This window comes from Callorhinus ursinus, unplaced genomic scaffold (genome assembly GCF_003265705.2).
Source record: "Callorhinus ursinus isolate GAN/ISIS: 27379988/994484 unplaced genomic scaffold, GSC_fseal_2.0 scaffold12, whole genome shotgun sequence".
In the NCBI taxonomy this organism is placed as follows: Eukaryota; Metazoa; Chordata; class Mammalia; order Carnivora; family Otariidae; genus Callorhinus; species Callorhinus ursinus.
Window position 1 is genome coordinate 49,212,562 of NW_027397074.1, and position 22,555 is coordinate 49,235,116.

Consider the following 22,555-nt stretch of genomic DNA (forward strand, 5'->3'; position numbering starts at 1 on the left):
CTCCAGGTATAACCAACAGGGATGCCCCTCACTCTTTTCACCCCTGTGCCTTTGTGCACATCATTCCTTATGCCTGAACACTCCTCCACACTCACCCTGCCTTGCTGCCCTGCTTCTGGCAACCCCGTTCACATTCTGCATGTCTCACCCCACATACCAACTCCACACAGAACGGCCACTGCTGGTCCTAGGCCAAGTAGTGCCTCGGGTGTTCACTCATGGCCTCCAAGCTCAGCTCATCCCTGTCACCATGAAGGCTTCGTGGTAGTGTCATCACCTGCTTGTGTGGCTGTATCTCTTGAGTATAGAACTTTGTCTCTTAATTTCTGGATTCCAAATCCAGTACCTAATGCTCACTCTGTAAATGTTGGAGTGAATGAACAATGCAGGTCTGACCAATAAAATGCACCAATCACAGGACAGAGTGCCATGTCACTCTGATACACACACACCTAATATGGACATTTCTGGCTATTTAGAGCCTAGATCAGTTTCTGGCAGATGGTAGATCCTCCATATATGTGAAAGGAAAGAAGGAAGGGAGAAAGGAAAGAAGGGAGAGAGGAAGAAAGGCAGAGAGGGGGGGAAGGAGAGAGGAAGGAAGAGTTGTATTGTATGGGGCAAGCTCTAGGGGAGCTGTGGATGAATAAAGATTTAGCTCTTCCATCATTAATTAAATCAGGCTCCCAGGACTTGAAACCATAGTGACTGACAATAAAGGCAATACATTGTTTTTCTGGGCCAATACAACTTCTGTTATTTCAAAATTTACTTGACATAACTGTCTAACTGTTGCTGGGGAGGTTATCAGCCCTGGTGTAATTGCTTTACTTTAGCAGTGGTTATTTTCTTGTGACTTAATTGATTTCTCATTTTTCTATCATTTTTATCTCTGTGACATAAAGATAGAGGCATAAAAGATCCATGGCCAACAATTGCAAAGGAATAAGTGGAAAAAAGCACATTGTCATGGAGCATTGATTCATGTTATATGAAAAAAAAAGTCCATTCATTCTGCTTGGGGAATGGAGATCAGACTGTGGGAAAGTCCCATGCTAAGGTTGGTACAGCCCAGTAGAGTTCAAGGCCATGGTTTGTAAAAGGGTCCCAGGGGTCTGGCCAGCACTGTCTCTGGGCATGTGGTCCAAGGTCAAGGAGAATGATCCATCATATCGGTAAAGGAGGTGACATACCATATGGTGTTACCTGAGGGGTGGCAAGAGTTACCTTTTGAGAAGCCATTCTCACTGATTTGCTAGGTTAAGGTAGATGTTTGTGATGGGATTTCCAATATCCATTCCACAGTAAGCCACTCGTGGCAGCCCTTCCCCTCAGTATGTGAATGGTTTGGGAATGGCCACGTGACCAATTCTAGCTAATGAGATGTGAGGGAATGTCTTCTGAAGAGCTTTTGGAAAAGATTTCCCCATTCTTAGGAAACAAGCCTAGGAGAGGCCAACTTCTCATCTTCTGGGTACTGCTTCTGGATATAGGTGTCCAGGATTGACACCTGGAACTGCTTCAATCTGACTCAGGGAGACACCTACATTGAAAAGGAAAAAGGATGGAAAGAATGCAGATTTCTCAAGTTCAGCTTTGACCCTCTGAAGTTGCAATTATGGGATATAAGAAATATCCTGATTGCTTAGAATAATTTGAGTTTTCTGTAAGTTGCTACAAAAAATATCCTGATACCCAACTGTCCATACTTGCTGTTTCCAAACATCAGTGAATTCACCTGAACTACCGAAGTCATCAGAGTGAACTCTTCTTCTAGGACCATTAGGAAATCTCAGTTATTTCAGTGGTACCAAGTGAGTTAGCAAAGGCATCCCTTTGACTTTCTCTGTCCTGGGAGCCCAGTAAACATGGTGCCAATGGACCGCATATATCAGGACTCTCAGATTTTTTTTTTAGTTTCTTAAGTATCAAGCTGTTTTTACATTTTCCCCCCAAAGTTAGTTCTGCCTTCATGTCTCCCAACTACATACAGAGATACTATTCAGTCCCTGACCCCTTGCCTCTTCCCATATACCCATAGGGCACCCACCCTCTGTGAGACCCTGGACCTGGTAAGGGGGATACGGAAATGACAAGACACACATGATGTCTGAATTTAAGAATATTCCTGTATAATAGAAAAGGCAGCCAATTAAGGAAGGAGTTATAACACTGTGATGAGTGCTATGGTCGGGTAAATAGAAAGCCCTAGGGGACCCACGGCAGGGATGCTAACCTGGTCTAGGAATCAAACAAGGCATTCAGGAAATAACTAGAACCATATATAGCATACATAACCCAATACATCCCCCAGAGGAGCTTGTGCGCCCTTCTTAACAAGGTTGTTAACAAGTTGATTAACAGCCCTTGAAGTCAGAGGACCCATCCTCTAGGTGTGTGAACTCAGACAAATCACTGAATCTCTCAAACCTGAAGTCTGAGCCCCAGAACAAGTCAGGGCCCCTATTATATACTGTCTCACCCTACATTTTAACTTCATAGAAGTTGCTCCTTTTTAAGCATATATTACTGTGTCCTCATTTTATTATTATCTATCTCCACAAATACAATGTGAGCTCCATGAGGGTCAGAACTCTGTATTTTCTGCTACAGTATCCACAATAGCTCATCAGGTGCCTGGGACAAAGTAAGTCCTCAAATACATATAATGAAATGAACTAATTAATAAGGAGAGAGACGCTTTTGACTAGGGAGTGTCCTTAATGCCCCTGCTGGGAGAAGAGAGAAAAGGGCCTTGTTCAGTGAACACCAACTCCTCCTACCCGTGTTCCCAATGCTTCACCTCTAATGAGACCTTCAGAGCACAACTGGACACAATTCTCAGGCCCCAAATGTGAAACAGAGATGGAGCCTTAGATCACCTCTGGCTCTTAATGTCTATGGTTTCCAGATTGTAATCCATGAAGTTCCCAGCCTTGTGCTGAGTCCCGCAGGGGTGGAGCACTTACAGTCTGAGTGGAATGCTGTCTGTTGTGTCTCATAGGAAAAGCAAAGGTTTTGTTCTGTTTCCTGGACACTTCTGACACATAATGCGGAGCCAGGACTAAGGAACCAGGTGCAGGCATCCTCCTGAGGCTGTCCTGCAAGGTCTGTCTCTGCCTTGCCTCTCACTCTACCCCCATCATGAGCTGCCTCTATAAAGGAAATGAGAGAAAATGGGTCTGTGTCTGGATAGTCTCCCATAAAATCAAGAACTTAGCCAGCCAATTACAGATAAGGGATATTTTCTTCAATCTGGATGATCTTTCAGTTTTCAGATTTCTGAGAAGCTTGAAGAAAAGCTTCATTTGTTGGGAGAATGGAAATAGGTTGAAGACATGGAAGAAGTTAAGACAAAAGAGCAGAGATGCTATTCTTTAGCTCTGTTTCTGAGAATGGGCTATGTATAGGTCTGCTGATCTTTAGGACATGACCACCACAGACAAGACTCAGTGTAACCAGTGTTATACCAGCATGGAGGCCCCAAGGAAGTGGGAGCTAGTTATCATTGAGGAACAGGGACAGCTTAGAAAGGTTTCATAGCTATGTGATATATGAAGAGTGGGCTTAAAAAATGCATGTCAGCAAGGCAGCAAAGCAGACACAGAGAGATGAAAGGCACTGGAACTCAGATTCACCCAAAGTCAACTGCATATAAAGCATGGAGTCAAGGTTAGTTTTGTCAGCCTGCTCCTGTTGGCCACCCCTGTTTGCTGATATGGTAAAAGGTCACTGAGAGACAGTGGGGTGGAGGGAAGCAGGATGATGATGGTAAAGGTGAGGAAGGCAGAGGCAAGTTGTGGGAGGCTTTGGATGCCCTGCGTAAGAGCCTGGATGTCATCTTGTAGGAAAGCGGAGACTTTTTAAGCCAGAGAATTACTCTGTGTCCTAGAGCTCCACCTTGATGGCAGCACGGGCATTCAAGACAGCAGCTGAGCAGAGGCATCAGAAGATCACAATAATCGGTGAAGAGGTCATAAGGGGTGTTCGTTTGGGGAGCACACATACTGAAATTGGAATCATACAGAGATTTGTAAGGCCCCGTATGAGGATGATATGAACACTCAAAAAGCCTTCTTGAATACTTTTAATGGGTACTAAGCTTCAGTTGGGGAAGATGAAAAATTCTGGAAATGGATGGTGGAGATGGTTATACAACAATGTGAATGTACTCCATGCTGCCAAACCATGCACTTAAAAATGGTTAAAATGGTAGATTTTGTTATGTTTGTTTTACCACAATAAGAAAACCCCATCAAAATATTTAAAAAAAAAAAAAGAGGTTGTAAGGATCTGGACTGATGCTGAGGAGCAGGAATGGAGAAGAAAGAACAAATCATGGAAACATTTTGAAGGGACAGATCATAGAACTTGCTGATGAAAGAAACAAGGAAGAAGAAGGAGACAAATACAATTCAGAGATTTCTCTGATGCATAACTGTTCTGCTCTGAGCAGTGGCCTGATTTGGGTAATAAAGAGACACCCTACTTATTAGGAGTTGCTTTCCCCTTGCCCGATGGGTCCTAAGGAGATGAGGCAGAGATGACTTAGTCCCAAACCCCTAACACATAAGACCTTCCTTAATTTTCCATTGTGTATATGGCTGATGGCCAATAAATATTTGAATTATTGATTGATTTAGCACTGGGGTTGCAATTGTAATATATAGTTAATGTTTCATACTGGTTGTAACCTTTCCTTGTATTTCATTTACCTGGGGAAAAAGTTTCTCTGCTGTAACAAATGTCCAACTTAAGGTAAAGAATAGGCTCACAAGTAATTTTTTCCTCATTTCTTCTTTAATGTAGACATGCAAATCCCAGAAAAATCCCTAGGCAGGTATATGCGAAGAACTGGGGATGTTCCAAAAAGACTCCAAGCTCACCTGGAGCACTCAGAGGGGTTCACTAAGCAAGAATGAATGGGAAAAGCAAGAAGGAGCAGAAAGTTTTTAACACAGTCATTAATTAGGTTATATTCTAGAGATCATTAAAAACAATTAGTGCTTTGTCAGCCACTGCAGACCAGACCTCTGATTTTGTTTTAACCAGTAAATCTCAAGAGGGAAGTTTTGTGCTATTCTAAAGTAAAGCAACGCTTTGTCCCAAAGTTTTTAGTTGAGGTTCTTAATATATTGGAAGCATCACGTAACTAACTAAAGAAGAGTATAAATTTTTATATTTATCAAAGGGGACAAAAGACAAAATTTCCTGATACTTTTGAGTCATTAACACTTTGTTTTCCTGTTAGGTATAGATTATGTCATACTACAGTAGGTGTGATATTACGTGAAAAATGGGGAAGAACGAGGAGAAAGAAAATCGCATTTATTGAGTCTCTGCTAATTTCCAAGTGCTGTGCTTGGCATTTTCAATGTTGTCGCATTGGATCCAAAAAAAAATTCATAAGAAGTTTGTGTTATTAACTCCATTTTAGTGTCAACAGAGGCCCAGTGCCTTAGTCTGTTTTGGCTTCTGTAACAAAATATTACAGACTGGGTGGTTTGTAAACAACAGAACTTCAGTTCTCACAGTGCTGGAGGCTGGCAGTCCAAGAAGAGGGCACCAGCATGGTCAGATTCTGGTGACAGCTCTCTTCTGGGCAGCCAAATTCTCCTTGTGTCCCCACATGGTGGAGGAGGCTAGGGAGCTCTGTGGGGTGTCTTTTATATGAGCGCTCATGACCTAATCACCTCCCATAGGCTCCACCTCCTACTACTATCACCGAGGTCATTTACATTTCAACATATAAATTTAGGGGTGGTGATGCAAACATTCAGCCTGTATCAGTCAGTATATTGCTTATCTATTGCTGGGTAACAAATTATCATGAACCTGGTGACTTAAAACAACATACATTTATTATCTCCAGGGTCTGTGGGTCAGGAGTCTGGACATGGCTTAACTGGGCATGGCTTACTTCTGCTTAAGCAAGGCAACCAGCAAGGTGTCTGCCAAGGCTGGGGTATCATCAGAGGCTCAACTGGGGAAGGATCTTCTTTCAGGCTCCCAGGGGTTCTTGGCAGAATTAATTTTCTGCTACTGTAGGACTCATGGTAGCAACAGAGAGAGACACTAGCAAGACAGGCACTACAATCTTACACGATCACAGACATTTATCACCTTCAGCCCAATGCATGGATTAGAAGCCAGTCACAGTTCCCACCACACTCAAGGGGAGGGGATCTCACAAAGGCATGAATACCAGAGGCAGGAATCATGGGGCCACCTTAAAGAGTGTCTAAGGTCAAGGTCATACAAGCAGCAAGCAGTAAAGCTGGTTACAAATAAAAATATTTCCGATCCCAAACCCTGAGTTTGGATTCTAATCTCAGCTCTACCTCTAACCATATGAGTTATCTTGGAGAACCATTTCACTTCACCAAATTCTAGCCTCCTCAGTTAAAAAAGAGGTAGCTGTAACATGCTGGGATTCTATAATCAGCAAGGATAGGGACCAGGCATGGTTTAGAGAACCCCCCCTTTACCTCACACTCAGGTAACTGGGAGTGGTCCTCTGTCTGTGTCCTCACAGTCCTCACAGTAGGGACCCACCAGCCATGTTATTATTACTTCTGGTCCTTTCCACAGTGCCATCTATGCCATTGTGATCTGAACCATTTGGATTAAGAGCAAAGCCCATGAGACCATGATCTCCAACTGCTCGGGTAAGTCTCTAATTGGCATTAGCCAACTCTTGGGTAATTTTGCTTCTGTAGTGGTTTTTCTCTAGCAAATCAGAGCTTGGGTTTTGCCTGAATACAACAAGCCTGCACTCTTCTATCAGGACCCAGCTAGCAGATCAGACCCACCAAAGGCTCTCCTGGCAGGTACTGCTTCTTCCATGTGGCCTCCCTGAAGACTCAAGAAGAAAGGGGGGGGGCAGACTTTGGGTGCCAGGATCCAAAGGTTGCCCCGGTTTCTTAGGCCTGGCAAAGAGGAACACCCTGGAAGACACTGGGGTGAAAAGAGGTCTGTCCAAGGAGCACACATTCAGTGATGTGTGAGCATAGACATTTCTACTTGGCTTGAATTTAGAGATGGAGAAAACTGCCATCCATCCACAGAAAAATCCTGGACCCTAAGCCAGGCAAAGGATGATCAATGCTTTCCCAACACACCATCTCACCCCAGAATGAGCCTGAGACCCCTCACAATAGCCCTTCCCCAAATTCTGCATCAGTAAACCTTAGTGCAGAGCACCTCCCCCATGGCAGGCACTGGGCCCTGGAGGCCTACCCTGCCTCCCAGGCCCCCACTGCTGCACCTGCCAGGGACCAACCTGGAGAGAACGCAGTGAACCACGTGCCAGAAAGAGAGGGGCCAGGGCTCCTGGTTTTCTATTTATTATAATGCAACTAGTTCTCTGCTCAGGCTCCCCATCTCCTCCCATTCCTAGTACACGCATGCACACATGCAGCCCTTCACACACCCAGTCTCTCGCACCCGCACATACACACTCCCTCGCACACACTCACATGAGGACAGCAGGCTATAACGTGGATGTCTGGAATACAAAGGGTTGGTTTCTGTTCCAGATGTGCCACTGAGAGCTGTGCCACCTTGCAAAGTCATCTAACCTCTCTGGCCTTCATGAGCTTAAAATACGGAGACAGCCTAAATGGTCTTGAAGCTTCCTCTTTTCAGACTGTTGAGCTAGTACCTTTACTGGACCAAGACCATGCTCATTTTTCTCCCCTTTGAAGCTACTTCTCCCAGTGTGATGGAGGGAAAGTCATAAAGATTCCCAAGTGGGCACTAATCATCTGTGTCCCTTCTCTAGGAAAATTGGTAGAGACGTGTAAGTCTGGGTGTCTTCATCTGATTTCAGTTCAGTTCTGCTCTGTCCGACACATGTCAGCAGCAGTACAAAGGCCTGGGAATGCCAAATGAATCAACAGCATGGTTTCGGGCTAGAGGAAGCGTCCAGTCAGCTCCGGCTATACAAGAGTGTTGCCTGGAGAAATGTTCCAATGCACCCATACCCAGAGACCACTGCCTGAGAGATTCTGATTCACTCTGTTTGGAGTGAGGTCTCGCATCGTTACTTCGGGAAAGCTCTTCTGATGATTTTAATGTGCAACCAGGTTTGACAACCTCTCCTCCAGTGGGAGACACAGTTTTAGGCAGCCAACTCCCACAGTGACTGACGACAGTAGCCCAGATGTGTGTGCAGGCTGCTTGGAAATTTTCCACCCATGGAATACTTATCATTCAACTTGTGACTCATTCCGGCTTCCATGCAGATCCTCCACACAGACTCCCTCACACCAGTCTAGTCTCTGCACCTTGGTTTTTCTAGAAGAACAAGAGCAATCCTAAAGAATAAACACAAATGCATTCGTTTTATTCATTGTGAGTGGCTTTGGTTAAAAGTCAGAATATTTGTCTGAAAAAAATGGAGGAGGATGTCCTTCCTCTATCAGATATCAAATAAATACATTAAATACTATAATTGTTGAAATAGGGTATCCCTATCAAAGAATTACATGAAGTGGGGACTAGAACAGAACAGAAACTCTAAAGGAAACCTTAGGAATTTAAGGTATGATAAAGTATTTCAAATTGATAGAGTAGTAGAGATTGTTCGGTAATTAGTGTTGTTGAGACAATTTATTTGGGAATAAATACACTATAGTCCTACCTCATACGCCACAAGGAAATAAACTTTTTTAAAGATTTAAATCTAAGAGAGAGAGAATGGAAAGAAAATATAAGAATCATTGTTTATAATCAGGAAAAATGGGAAAAGTTCTGAATACCTGCAATGAGGGATCAAGTATAATTATATAGACATACAATCAAATACTACAGCTGTAAAAAGTATTGTGTAGTATACTTATTGCAATAGAAAGATGTCTATTATGTATTAGATTAAGAAGGAGAAAGTGATATCACTTTTATAAATATATGAATATATAATAAATATTAGAATATGTATGTGCATATACAGATTATAGCTAGCCGGACAGATGGATGAATAGACAGACAGATAGATAGAGATATGTAGACATAGATATATCTTAAACTGATGAATCCTTAAACATTCAAAACTTACATTCTCAGTGAATGGGTAATGACCAAGATCATATGTGTCCTGATATATAGGTAGGATGCAGAAGCTACAAGCAATAGGGAAGTACCCCGAGGTTGATATGAGAGATACAAAAAATGCCTCCGCCTGCCCTCAGATATCTCCCTGCTGAGCCTTCTATGATGCCTGAAATTCAAACCAATGGAATCAATCCTTTTTCATTAAGGTACTATCTCTAGGAGAACCCAGGAGCAGTACATTTGTAGCCTGGGTTGAGTAATGTGCACTATACAAGCATATACCAATCAAGTTGTCACTTAGAGTGCATGACCCTGATTTGATGGTGGACAGATCAAGTGTGGTGGGACCAGAGGTTTAGGAAGGTCCAGAGCTTTGGGTTTGAAGGGGAACAAAGTAAAAAGGGGGGTTTCTTTGTTCAGGCTGCCATAACAAAGTGCCATAGACTGAGTGGTTTAAACAACAGAAATTCATTTTATCACAGTTCTAGAGGCTGGGAAGTCCAAGATCAAGGTGCTGGTTGATTCTATTCCTGGTGAGAGCCTATTCTAGCTTGTAGATGGCTGCCACTTCCCTCTTGTTGTGTCCTCATACGGGGGTAGGTGGAGATTGAGAGAGAAAGAGCACTTGCTCTGGTGTCTCTTCTTATAAGGGCACTAATCCCATCATGAAGGCTCCACGCCCATGACCTCATCTAACTCTAATCACCTCCCAGAGGCCCCATCTCTAAATACCATCACTTTGGGGATTAGGGCTTCAGCATAAGCATTTGTGGAGGACACAAACACTTAGTCCATAAAAAGGGAGAATCAGAAAAAAAAAAAAAGACCCTGTGGAAATAATTGAAGACCAACCAAATGAGAATAGACAAACGCTATTTATCCAGAGCTTGCGAAAGAGTCATTGCAAGGGAGTCAGCCACCATGCCTTACATTTTGACAGAGACTCAAAAGCAAGCAAAGGAGGGGGAAAGCTTTATAGTGGAAAAAGGGAAGACTTCAGATGTGCCCTGACTGATGACTATTGGCATGGGAAGCTGCAGGTAGGCTAAGTAGAAGCATGGGAACCATGTGGTTGGTTAGGGGTATATATTTGGCTTCTTCTGATTGGTTTTAAGTTGAAAACAGGGACAAAAACTGAAGAAACTATCAGTCATTAATCAAGTGTTGACCGTTTGGGGTAGATTTTTACAGGTCTTACTGGACAGGGGGAGAGAGACTGACTTATTACAAATTTGACTTGTACACAGTAGGTTGGCCTTCTGGTCTGGTTACTATAGATAATGGATTGGTTTCCTGGCCTGGTTGCTGCAGAGTGTGGGTCAGGGCTCTGTTTTTATACATGGTCTGGCCATGATCCATCTGTTTATTCAGTCTATCAACACAAGCTAACAAGACAGAGGAACAGACAGAGCCTCTCCTGCCAGCCACTTCACTAAGTTCTTTCCATACTGTATCTTCTTGAATCCGTACACAGTGCCTCAAGGCGCATTATCATCTCTCTTTTACAAATGGAGGACAGGCGTGAAGGTTAAGCACACACGATTGACCAGAAAGCCTGTTTTCTCCCCGATACCAGGCTGCCTCTCAGAAAGGATACTGAAGAAAGGGAGGTGGTAAATGACCAAAAAAAAAAAAAAAGGCTCAAAGTGAAAAAACCCAAACCCTGGCTCTTTGGCATGGCTTCTCTTCCACCTGGCTCCTAGTGTTTTGCCTTGAGAGCGCTATTCTGGTCCCAGCCCCTAAAGTATTTTGATTTGAAGTCTTTAAAATCTAAAAGGTGGCCGCTACTGGTCAAGGGCCCAATTTTATCTCGGTAGGCTGAGGTCTTCCTATATTGCAGATTTAAATCAGGTTGGTTTAAACCCCTGTCCCGTGCTTCCTGCCAGTTGCAGGAGGCTGGCGTGTCCTGAGCTCTCCCCCTGAGCTGTCACATTCACCTACCCACCTCCGAGTGCTCTTCTGTTCGCTCTGCTCCTGGCCCAGCAAGCATGGGATCCACATCACTTTCCTTGAGTTTATCACTCCCAAGAGTAAATAGAGCAAATGTTGAGGTGATGAAAGGTTTCCACATCCTATCAGCTGCCCCGCACCCTTTTCCAGCAGGCTTTTCACCACTGTGGTTGGGCTCTGTCTCTCTCCAGAGTCCCCCATATCTCCCTGTGACTAGATTTTCCAGTCCCTAAACTACTGGCTTCCCCTGTCCTCCAGTCTCTGAAATAGTACAAAGCCACATAGAGGGCAGTTTTCCCACTGGTATACAATATGCTATTACCCTCCCCAAAGGTGGAAATGGCTACAGTCAATTTTTATTCTTTAATACAAGTCTACATCTCCATTACCGCTATTTTTTTTTTCAGTTGTCCATATTAACACCAGTGAGCCCCATCTAGAATGAGGAGCAGATAGTAGTGTCAAAAGCCCATGTACTCTCTGTATCTGATTCATAAATGGAACTTACCTGATTTTCTATTTGTTATTACAGCCAGGCTGCTGAGGAGTTGGCTGGTAAATAGATCTCCGGTGGTGTTAGCCTGCCAGGATTATTGCTCATCAACAAGGGGACACCGGCAATGATTAGTGTGAACAGAAGCACACTGTGTAAATGCAGGCGGCAAAAATCCAAGCTCTCATTCCTTTATGAACCACTCTTCTTACCGGCAAATATGTCTGTTTTATCTACCTCAGAGGCGGACAGAAAGAAAAGAAAAAGAACTATTTAATAAATGATCTACTTTCCCACAAACAATTGCGGAAAGCAAGAGGTGGTGGGAATGAGATTTTCAATCTTGTAGGTAATCTTTCATAAACAGGCATGCTTTTGATGCCCAGGGGTATCTACTTCTGTAAAACAGAGCATTTAACTGCATAGGGACGGGAGATGCCGAGGTGCGGCCACAGACTGCGCAAACCTATCTGCGCATGACTGCGTCCAGCCGCTGTGGCTCGGGAGACGTGGTACGATCCATGGCACGTCCAAACTGCATGTTTCAAATTAAGTGCGTCAGAATGAGGTGGATAAAAAAGCTTTGGATTAGGGACTGGGTTAGAGTCGTCTTCATTTCGAGCTAAGTGAATTTGAGATAAGCCCATTAACTGCTCTGAGTACCTTTCTTCATCAGAAAATGTAGGCAAAATGGCTTCCCTACCTATAAGGACACTTAGCAAAAGACATAAAGAACTTCATGGAAAAAAAAGTAGAAAGATATAAATAAATGAAGCTTATAACAAGTTCATGGATAGTAAGATTCAATAGCTTGAAGATTGTCAATTCTCCCCAACAGTCTACAGATCAATGCAGTTCCTGTCAAAATTAAAACGGGATATTTTATTGAGCTTTTATAAATATTGGTCAATTTTATAAAATTGACCAATTTTAAAATATACGTGGAAATTTCAAGAGCCAAGAATAGCCAAGACACTCCTGGAGAACTAGAACAAAGGAGGGGAGGTTTACTGTATTCAATATTAAAATCTATCATAAAGTCAGAGTGATTAATAGAGTATGGTAGTGACACAATAGACAAATGCAATAGACAAATAGAAAATTAAAAACCTCAAACAGAACCTACACGTATATGAAAACTTGATATATGTCGGAAGATCATAGGGGAAGAAACAAAACTGGCTCTTTATCTCAATTTATAGGCAAAAACAAATTCCAGGTGAATTGGAGACTGAAATTTTGTTAACTTTAAGCAGAGCAAAGAACAATTTTATTTAAGTAAAAGATGAATTTATTCATGAACAGCAGAGAAATTGCAATTTGGGACAAGAAGGCATGGTGAACCTTAGGCAAGTCCAAAGAGAAGAAGGGAAGGTGAGCTTTTATTAGGTTTTAGGAGGAAACTGGGGAGGGCTGTTCTGAACAAAAGGTCACTGGAGAACGAGAGTTCCAGGTGGTGGTGGTTTCTCACCGGCAGCAGGTGGTGGTTGGTGCTTTGGTGCTGGAGCAGGGAGGGATCTTCCTTACTTTTCTTAAAGGCAGGAGACAAATTCGTGTGTGAAAAGTGAGCTCCCTTGTCAAAACGATTCTGTTTCTTCTTTCTGTTGGTTGGGCAGGCTGCAGGGAGTGATACGTGTGAGTGAGCGCCTCACTTCTGACTCTTTTGCGTGAGGTTTCCTTTATGTTCAGGATATATAAAACTTTTCAAAGAAAATGTAGGGCAATACCTTTATGACACTGGGATAAGGAAGGACTTCTCAAACAAGATCTAAACAACATCTTTTATGTTAAATCATAAAAGAAATGATAGATAAATTTGACTCTTAATATTTAAAAAGTCAAGTACAAAGTGGGAGAAGTTATTTGCAACACAGAGACCTGGGAAAAGGTTGGTATCCACAATGTATGAAGAACTCCTAAAAATCAATTTAAAAAAGAGTTTTTTAAAAAGATGAATATAATAAATAAGTCACAGAGATGAAAAGTACAGCATAAGGAATATAATTATATATTATAATTATATAATATATAAGCATATATATTATATATATTTTATGTATATAAAATATATAAATGTTATCACAATATTGTGATAACATTGTATGGTGACAGATGGTGACCACACTTAGCATGGTGAGCACTGAGTAATGGATAGAATTGTTGAATCAGTATGTTGTTCACTTGAAACTCTTATAACATCGTATGCTGATTATACTTCAATTTTAAAAATCATATACAACAACAACAAAAGACAAATAGAAAAAAATGAACAATACACAAACAGGCATTTCACAGAAGGGGAAAAAAAAGGAATGGCCAAAACTAAGATTCTCAACCTCACTGATGATCAGGAAGATGCACATTTAAATCTCAGTTAGATACAATTTTCTACCCACAGGATTAGTAAAAATGTTAACGCCTGATCTTTCAAAGTGGTGAAAAAGACATAGAGCTCATGGTTTATTTGGCAATATCATTCCTCAAAAACATAGTAGACTTCTGATCCATTTGCTTTCAGTCAGTTTCATGTGCCAGGAACCATGTCCAAAAAGTCTTTCTTAATAAAATTCTCAGGTCCGACTTGTTTCTTTTCTTCCTCATGCCATCCCTGTCTTTAACTTAATGGAAGCTAGGTTGAAGCCATCTGAAACAGTAGTCAGGAGGCCACATCCTTAGTCTCATCTTTGCCTCAGGAATGATTCTGAATGGGTCTTTGGCTAGTTAAAACTTCTCAGTGTTATAACTTAATTTGGGGACCAGGGTCCGCTCCAATGGCATAAGACTTGCACACTTAGAAGGTATACACATTTGCTTTAATGCTCCACTCACATTTTCACCCAATTTGCACCAGGTCATGCAAAGTATGTATCTGTTACTATCAGGGGCCAGAAACCAATGGACACTTGCAACTCTATGAGATCCCAAATTGTAAGATTTTCTTTAACTTCCCGTCATTTTTGTTCATAAACCAACCAGCTCTTGTCCGAATTCATCTCTTTTTTCTAATACCTTGCTAAACACAGCTGGTAGCAATCAACATACATTATTAACTCTATTTACCAACTGTGATGGTTAATTTTATGTGTCAACTTAAATGGGCTAAGGGATGCCCAGATAGCTGGCAAAACACTATTTCTGGGTATCTGAAAGGCATTTCTAGAAGTGTTTGAATTGGTAGACTAAGTAAAGATGTTCTCACCAGTGTGGTAGGCATCATCCAATCTGTTGAAGGCCTGAATAGAACAAAAAGACAAAGGAAGGGTAAATTTGCTTGAGCTGGGGCATCCATCTTCTCCTGCCCTTAGACATCAGCACTCCCGTTCCTGGGGCCTTGGGCTAGGACCAGGATGTACACCACTGACTGCCCGAGTCTCCAGCCATTGTGCTCAGACTTACACAAACATCTTCCTTGGTTCTCATGATTTGTACTTGGACTTAATTATACCACCAGCTTTCCTAGTTCTCCAGCTTAAAGACAGCAAATTGTGGGACTTCTCAGCCTCCATAATTTTGTGAGCTAATTCCTATAACACATTTTCTTTTATGTATATCTCTATGTATTTCCTATTGGTTCCATTTTCTGGAGAGCCCCGACTGCTAACCCAGGCTTGTCCTATGGGCTCCAGGCTCAGTAGTAAGCACACAATTTGACTTCCCAGGCATCGTACGTAAATGGTTCTATGAAATGGATCTCTAGTGTCCCAGCTTCCAATATCAGTTTCCTTGCCACCTGCTGCTAGCCCACAGGCCATTGCCACGTTTTTGATTTTTGTTATGATAGTATTGCATATGAGATACCAACTTCTGCTTCAGTTAAGGAAATACTAGCTGCTATATCAAAGAAACCCCCAAATACAGTAGCCTTAACAAAGTAGAACTTTGTTTCTTGTTTAAAGTCCAATTGACAGTAAAAGTCAAAGGGAAGGGCCCTGCTCCACACAGTCATTCAGAAACTCAAGCGGATGAAGATTCTGCTGCACTTAACAGATGGCTCTAAGATACTCTCAGCATCAACATCCGACAGCCAGGGGTGGGAGGAAAAGAGAGAGGAGGACTAGTCAGGTGGTTTATCTGAGCCAGTCCTGAGAACAGTGTCCATGGATTCTTCCCATGTTCCCATAGGTAGAGCTTAGTCATATGACTACACGCTACTGAAAAGAAAAGGCTCGGCGGACAGCTCACCTGTCTCTGCCACGGTTATTTTAGGTCTGCCAGGCTTCCTGGTTCTACCTGAGCTGAGGAGCTGAGGAACAGAAAAAGCTGTGAGGTAGGTGAGTTAGGTCATACCTCCTCATAGCTAGCTATGACCTCTGGTTTGTTAGAGGGTCAAAAAAACCCCAAGGGAAGGTAGTGGTCAAAATCCCACAGCTAAGCAGGTGAGACCTAATGCACTAGAAATATTTAACACTGAGTTTACATTTGTAGATAAACAAGTTATCAATGATCGGAAATCAATTTCAAATTTTAAAAATTTTACAATTCAGGCATTTTAAATTTTTTAAATCAGCCCGAAATACATAGACTTCCCAACATATGAAAAAATATTTATTTTAAGACATCCCCAGGTAGATTTCCTTGTTACAAACAAATCACCTGCACTCATTATAAGCCCAGAGATGACATAGTCCCCTCCCGACCAGGAATAAATTCTGTCTCATTTAAAAATCCCAGGACACCAATTGCTCCCCTTCAGGCACTCAGTTCACAAAAACAATGGATTCCCAGTGGCTCAGCAAGGGGCATGAAGCGTGGCAAGGTAAGGAGCAGGAACTGGCCCCTTGGAGACTAAATGGACAGTGTGGGCCCCCACTAGGGATGCATCCGTGAATTAAGACTGCCTAAGGCAGCATGCTGCTTCCAGTCCCGAATCTAAGGGACCTGCTGCCTCAAGGCTACCCCAGCTATTGATTCGCAGGGATGGCTGGATTTAACTGCTTTTTGCTCCAGCTCAGCACCAAGGCCTGGGTGGAAATAATCCTTTTATCTCCCAATAAAGGAGAATTACTGGCATTTTGTAGCTCAGTTCTCTTTGAAGAGCCATCTTTAGAAGCTGGAGGCTTTGCATTTCCTAGAGTGGTCAGATTAGAGACATTTTTCACTGATCTCATTGGGAGATCAAAGGGCAAGTAGTTGATTATATTGTCACCCAGTTGCCCTGTGGAAAGTACTGCAAGGTTCCATTTTAAAAAGTTAGAGCACAAATGTCATTCTCAAGAACTTTTCTGAAAAACCAACCAAGTCTTCACAACCATATTGTTTCAGAGCCAGCTGTTACTCCAGCAAATGGGGATATTTTGAAAGGATATAATTTGGTCAGCTGTATTTCTTACTTGCCTCCCCTGGGTAAAATCCTTCTGGGAGAATTTTTGGATGTATATAATTCCTATACAGATAACAATCTAAATGCAGTAATACCGTCTGTTCACATCCATAAAGGCAGTTCATCTTCATCCTGAAATACTATTAAAACTTTATTTATCCCAATTAATAAGGGAATTGACATTCTCAGCATAGGGCTTGGCATCTTAAATACATTATTTTATTTTTATCTGCAAAACTCTGAGTTTGGTGCAGGGCACCTGGGTGGCTCAGTCGGTTAAGCGTCTGACTCTTGGTCATGACCAGATCATGATCTCAGGGTTGTGGGATCAATCATGGGATCCAGCCCCGTGTGGGGCGCCACGCTCAGTGGAGAGTTTGCTTGAAAGATTCCCTCCCTCTGCCCCGTTTAAAAAAGCCTCTGAGTTTGGTATTTTATGCCTTGTTTTTTAAACTGGGAATCTGAAGCTGGAAACAGTTGGTCGTTGCCTAAGTTTACACAGCTGGTAATTGGTAGAGCTGGAAAGTATATTCAGGTCTGACCTTGGAGCCTGTCTCCTTCCCAGGAGACCACCATGGAAATCAGGGTTTTTCAGCCTTGGCACTATTGGTGTTTGGGACCAGATAATTCTGTTTTACTCTCCTATGCATCTAAGGATGTTTAGCAGCATTCCTCACCTCTACACACTAGATGCCAATAGCAGCCCCCGCTCCTCCAGCACATTGAGACAACCAAAAATGTGTCCAGACATCGGCAAATGTAACCCTCGGGGGCAATATTGCCCCCAGCTTAAACCGCTGCTGTAAATGCTTCTGCAACGTTTTGCTTCCTTATGCCATGAAGTCTTGTGGTTCTGTGAAATGCACAGAATAATCTGAAGCCCTAACAGTTCCTAAGAGTGGCCTCACAAGGTACACATTAAGAAAGAAAACACCAGTTATAATTACCATTGCCGCTTATTAAACATAAAAGCTTCTTCCTATTACTCCTGATAACCGTTTGTCCCCTCCAGTGAGTAAATGTTCACACTGTGGAAAGACTCAGAAGCTTCAGTGGTTTGCAGTCACCTCAGAAATTCAGCCCAGACTCCCTGGGAAGACGTTCTAGATCTTTCCACTTCGGCCTCAGTTCTCCCTGCGCTGAAAATCAATATCCTTTTAGGCTCCAGCCAAGTGAGGTGACTCCCCCATGGTCCAACTATATCTGACATTTTCTGGTTTCCATGTCTCGGCGAGGACACTCGCTCTGCTTCACGTCTCTGTCCCAGTCTCACTCCCACACCCCCCAGCTCCACCTCTGGATTCTCTGCATCTGCCCTGCAGCCTTTCCCGCATAACAATGGGGGATGGCTCTCTCCCTCACAGCTGGTTTTCCTCTCCCTCCTGTCAGCCAGGCTTGTCCTCACCTAGGACAGTTGTGTGACCTTTCCTGCTGGACTGAAACCTCCTAGAGAACAGGAACTTTATCTTAGCCTCTTCTGTTCAGTCCTTATCTTTTGGCAGATGTGCCATGTTGGTCAGATTGGGCTGGATTAGACTGGAGACGGTCTAGAATAATAGTGCAAAGATAAACTTCAGACCAGTTTCCATGGGATTAAAATAAATTTCAAATGTGGAATGTGAACACTGTAGTGAGGACAGGCAAGCACAGCAGTGTACAACCATCCTGCCCCATATGACAGGTGCCCCGGGTAGGCCTTTGACATGGGCCACTGCTAGGGTGGTGCTCATTGAGCCCCAATCAGTGGCATCCAGCTAAGGGTGCATGGGACTAGCATCCCATTCCCTGCTTCCCTCGCTAAGGGTGTGCTGGGGCAAGGTTGCGGACGTCCACAGGAAGGGCACCTTTTCCCAGTTTTCCCAAAGGCGTCATATTGCCTGGCAGAAGCTCTGACAGTGAAAAAACTCTTCCGCAGTGGCAAGGGACCCTGCGTCCAACATCTCCATTCCCAAATGTACCATCTACACACTCCTTTTACTAAGAGCTATCACTCTGAATTCTGTCCACCCCAATCAACTTTTATTTTACCACTACCTCTTAACTAGAGAGCGGTTTGTATTCATTGATTCAACAAATATATATTAATCACTCACTAAGTTTAGAGGATACAGCAGTGAAGAAAACAAAGTCCCTGCCTCCATCAAGCTTATTCTCTAATAGATTCGTATATGTACCCCTCGTGTGTTTACCATCAAACAACAGCCCATGTAGAATTAGATTATATATCCAGGCTCCTACTTGGGACAGGTTGTTTTGTTCTGTTTTGTTTTTCATATCCCTGGCTTGAGCTGTTGTTGAGAGTGGATCTTCTGAGTTAGATGAACGAGTTAGTCTGGCGTAACGATTCTAAGAAAATGGCTTTGCCCTAAGTTCCTGAAGTGACTGGATGGGTAGCTCAGCATTGCCCCCTGGCTAATTCCAGGTCACAAGGCTAATTCCAGCTTTGGCTGGTTCAGGGCATTCAGCCAAGACTCTGGAGAGAGTCTGGATGTCCCAATGCATTTGCATTTTATATTAAGCTGCAAACTGAGCAGTCTCAAGCATCCAGCCCAAAACCATCTTTACTCTGAAAATACCCAAGGAGGTCCTCCCAGGCAGAGGTGAGCAGGATCTAAGTGGTCCCATGAGAGCTGTGGATCTAATCTGTGATGTTCCTATTGGCAAAAACACCACTCCATTTCACCATTCCCCCTTCTGTATCTCCAGATGGAAAGCTGTGCACCAGTTACCACCGAGGGCTCATCTCAAAGGCAAAAATCAAAGCCATCAAGTATAGCATTGTCATCATTCTGGGTAAGCGAAGTCCCTCCTTGTGTTGCAGAACTGTGTGAACATTCCAAAAGCAAGCTTGTCCCAGGAGCTGGTGGCAGAGAGCCCGCACAAGAAAGGAATTTGTCTGCAGGCACTCTACCTTTGTCTGACTGGAGAGGAATGTGTGGAATTTATCCATCCACCGGTGTCTCCTTCAAGGGCAGACCGGTGGTTCCCAATCCTTCCCTTTAGGACTATAGTTGCCCACCAAGACCATGGGGTGTGGATAATTTGGAGAAAGTTGATTAAGTCATAACTAGCTGAATGATGCTCACAATTACCCAGTTGACCCTGCTGCATTCTCTGAGACATATTCTCCCCTAAGGCTGAAGTTTATGAGCAAAGAAAGACAGAAGTGGCATTCCATTTCTTCTGGATATTTAATCGCAGGGTCACTACAAATCCCTCCCTAATGGCTACTTGACCTTCTCCCCTTTCTCTCTACTCCTAAGACCCATAACATCACTTCATCTTAGGAAAAAAACGGTATTTCTAGAGCACATAATATGTGTCACATTGGTGTGTATTCTTTGCTTTTCTCAAACCTTCGAAGCTTCCTTCCCCTTACTCCCTCTTAGCTAATGACTTTGCTTCATATTTCACTAAGAAAACACATTATCAGACTAGAACTCCCTCATCCTCCCAGCTTCGTATCCATCGACCTATCTGCCTTTCTACAATGTGCTCTGTCTTTTCTCCTAGTCCGGTGGATCAACTGGCACTGCCTCTGTCTAAGCCCAGAATGGTTGCTGGAGCCCCGAATCCCATTCCGTGCTGCTTCCTCAAGAATTTCAGCCCTCTCATTATCTCCTCTCCCCAACAGGTCTCCCCTTAACTGGATCGTATGCATGTAAATATTGTGCAGGAGGCCCCTTGGTGAACTCCTCAGTACAGACCCACTTCACCACTCTCTTCTAACACAACTCCTCCACGTTTTACCTCTCGTTCTCTGGAGCCCGTTTCCATCCGCTTTCTCTCCTGTCACTCCTGTAACCACGTTCTTCAAGGTCATCACAACCTCTAAAAGGCCAGTGTCAATTCTCAATCTTCATCTTGACTTGTAAGCAACATGTAATCTGTTTCTCTTTTTAAGAACACTTCCTTTGCTTGGAAATTCTACTTATGATTTCTACTTGAGATCTTGATTTGTATTTCTGATAAGCTTATCATAGTCAACATGTCCAACCGAAAGTCTTGGCATATTCTCTTCCCCCACACAAAGTAACTCTTCCCCCAATTGTCCCTATTTCAGTAAATGACACCATTTTTCACCCAGTGTCTCTATCAAAAACCTAAGGGTCATCTATCTGTTGTTATTCTGTTTCTCAGACATCCCACATGACTAGTGCATCAGCAAGGCCTGAAGGCTCTACCTGCAAAATAGCTCTCAAACCCAACCAGTCCTCACTATCTATACAACTCCTGTCTTAGTCAAAGCTTCTACAAATTTCTGCCTAGAACATTATAACTGGTCTTCTCTTTATTCCTTTTCTGCAAAACAGCCAATGTGATCTTTCAAGATTGCAAATCAGGTATCATCACTATCCTGCAAACCCACCTCTGGCTCCCCATTACATTGGAATAAAACCCTACAGTTCTACCATGTGTGATCTACCCCTTGGCCAGGTCTCCAGCCTCACTCCCAGCGCTCTCCTCCTTGCTCATTCTATCCCGGTTGCATTGGTCTTCTTGCTAGTTCTTCAAAATGTCCACTTGTTTGCACCTGGGGGACCCCGTGCTGTTGCCACCACCTGCAATACTCTGCTCCAGATAGCCTGGCTCCCTCCTCACATCATTTTGTTTCCCAGCAGTGCTCCCTCTTCAGCCAGGCCTCCTTCACAAGTCTTAAATAGCCCTCCTCTAGTCTTTACCTGGCCGTATTTTTCTTCCTACTCCCACTTCTACCTGAACATTTTATCTGTTGATCTGCCTATTGTCCGTCCCCCCCGCCCCCCGCACTGGTTTAAATCCGTGAGAGCAATGACTTTTGCTTTTGTGTTCCTTGTGTTATTATCGCCAAAGCCTGAAATAGGATCCCACATACACTAGGTGCTTCATTAATATTTTCTGGGAACAAATTAATTAGGATACGCAAGAAGGAAAGGGATTTGTGTGATTTTCTTTTTATGTAGCTCAAATACTCCCTTCCCTACCCCTCTGGCAGCTCCTGGGAGGCCTAAGAAAGCAGGCCTTTGGTCTTAGCTGCGTATCAGATCACAGAAATAATCAATCTCACCTTTTCTGAGACGCCATTGCAAAATGCCAAACAGACCAGGCGCAGAGGGACTCAGCCAGCAGGACAGAGGCGCAAAACAACAATGCAGGCAGAGCCGGGGCTAAAGCAGATACAACCACCGCAGCTCACAGTCCTTTCCCAACAGCTGACCAAGTAGCGCAAAGATTCTCTTGCCTTTGCAGATGGTCAGAAATAGAGATACACATCCCCTGGATGTTGAGTCAGAAGATAAATGTTATACATGTGGTCCAGAGCCAACATAATTATTTGTAATCAGGAACCATCTGCTCAGACCCTGAGGGTCCTTTAGTCGGAGAGCAGAGAGGCCCCCCAAGAGGGTCAGCCAGTGTTAACAGCCCAGTCAGACCAAACCAGCCCTTCCTATAACAGATATCTTGGAATGCCCCTTCACCATCGTGAAATGAAATGTGTAATTAATACTATCTACCTAACAAGTCTTAAAAGATCAATATGTAAGAACATAAGGGAGGACTAGAGAGAAAATAACGTATAATAAAACAGAGCAGATTTCAATATGTAAACACTTGGCCACAGCTACACTAGAAGAATAATGAAGTAGGCAGCTAGATGTAGTAATAGCTACAAAGGAAAATCAATACAGGTGTGTTTTCATGAAGACATGAAAATAAAGCAGCATTGCTGTCAGGGACTTGATTTTCTGAGCAGGTAA

At 43.2% G+C, this 22,555-nt stretch overlaps 1 protein-coding gene across 1 annotated transcript in view; it reads left to right on the forward strand.

Annotated features, from left to right (window-relative positions):
• NPSR1 (neuropeptide S receptor 1) overlaps positions 1 to 22,555 on the forward strand; it is a 147,310-nt gene that overhangs the window by 121,953 nt on the left and 2,802 nt on the right. The window contains 2 exon segments of the mRNA XM_025873355.1: positions 6,592 to 6,668; positions 19,524 to 19,610. Coding sequence (XP_025729140.1) covers positions 6,592 to 6,668; positions 19,524 to 19,610 — 164 coding nt within the window.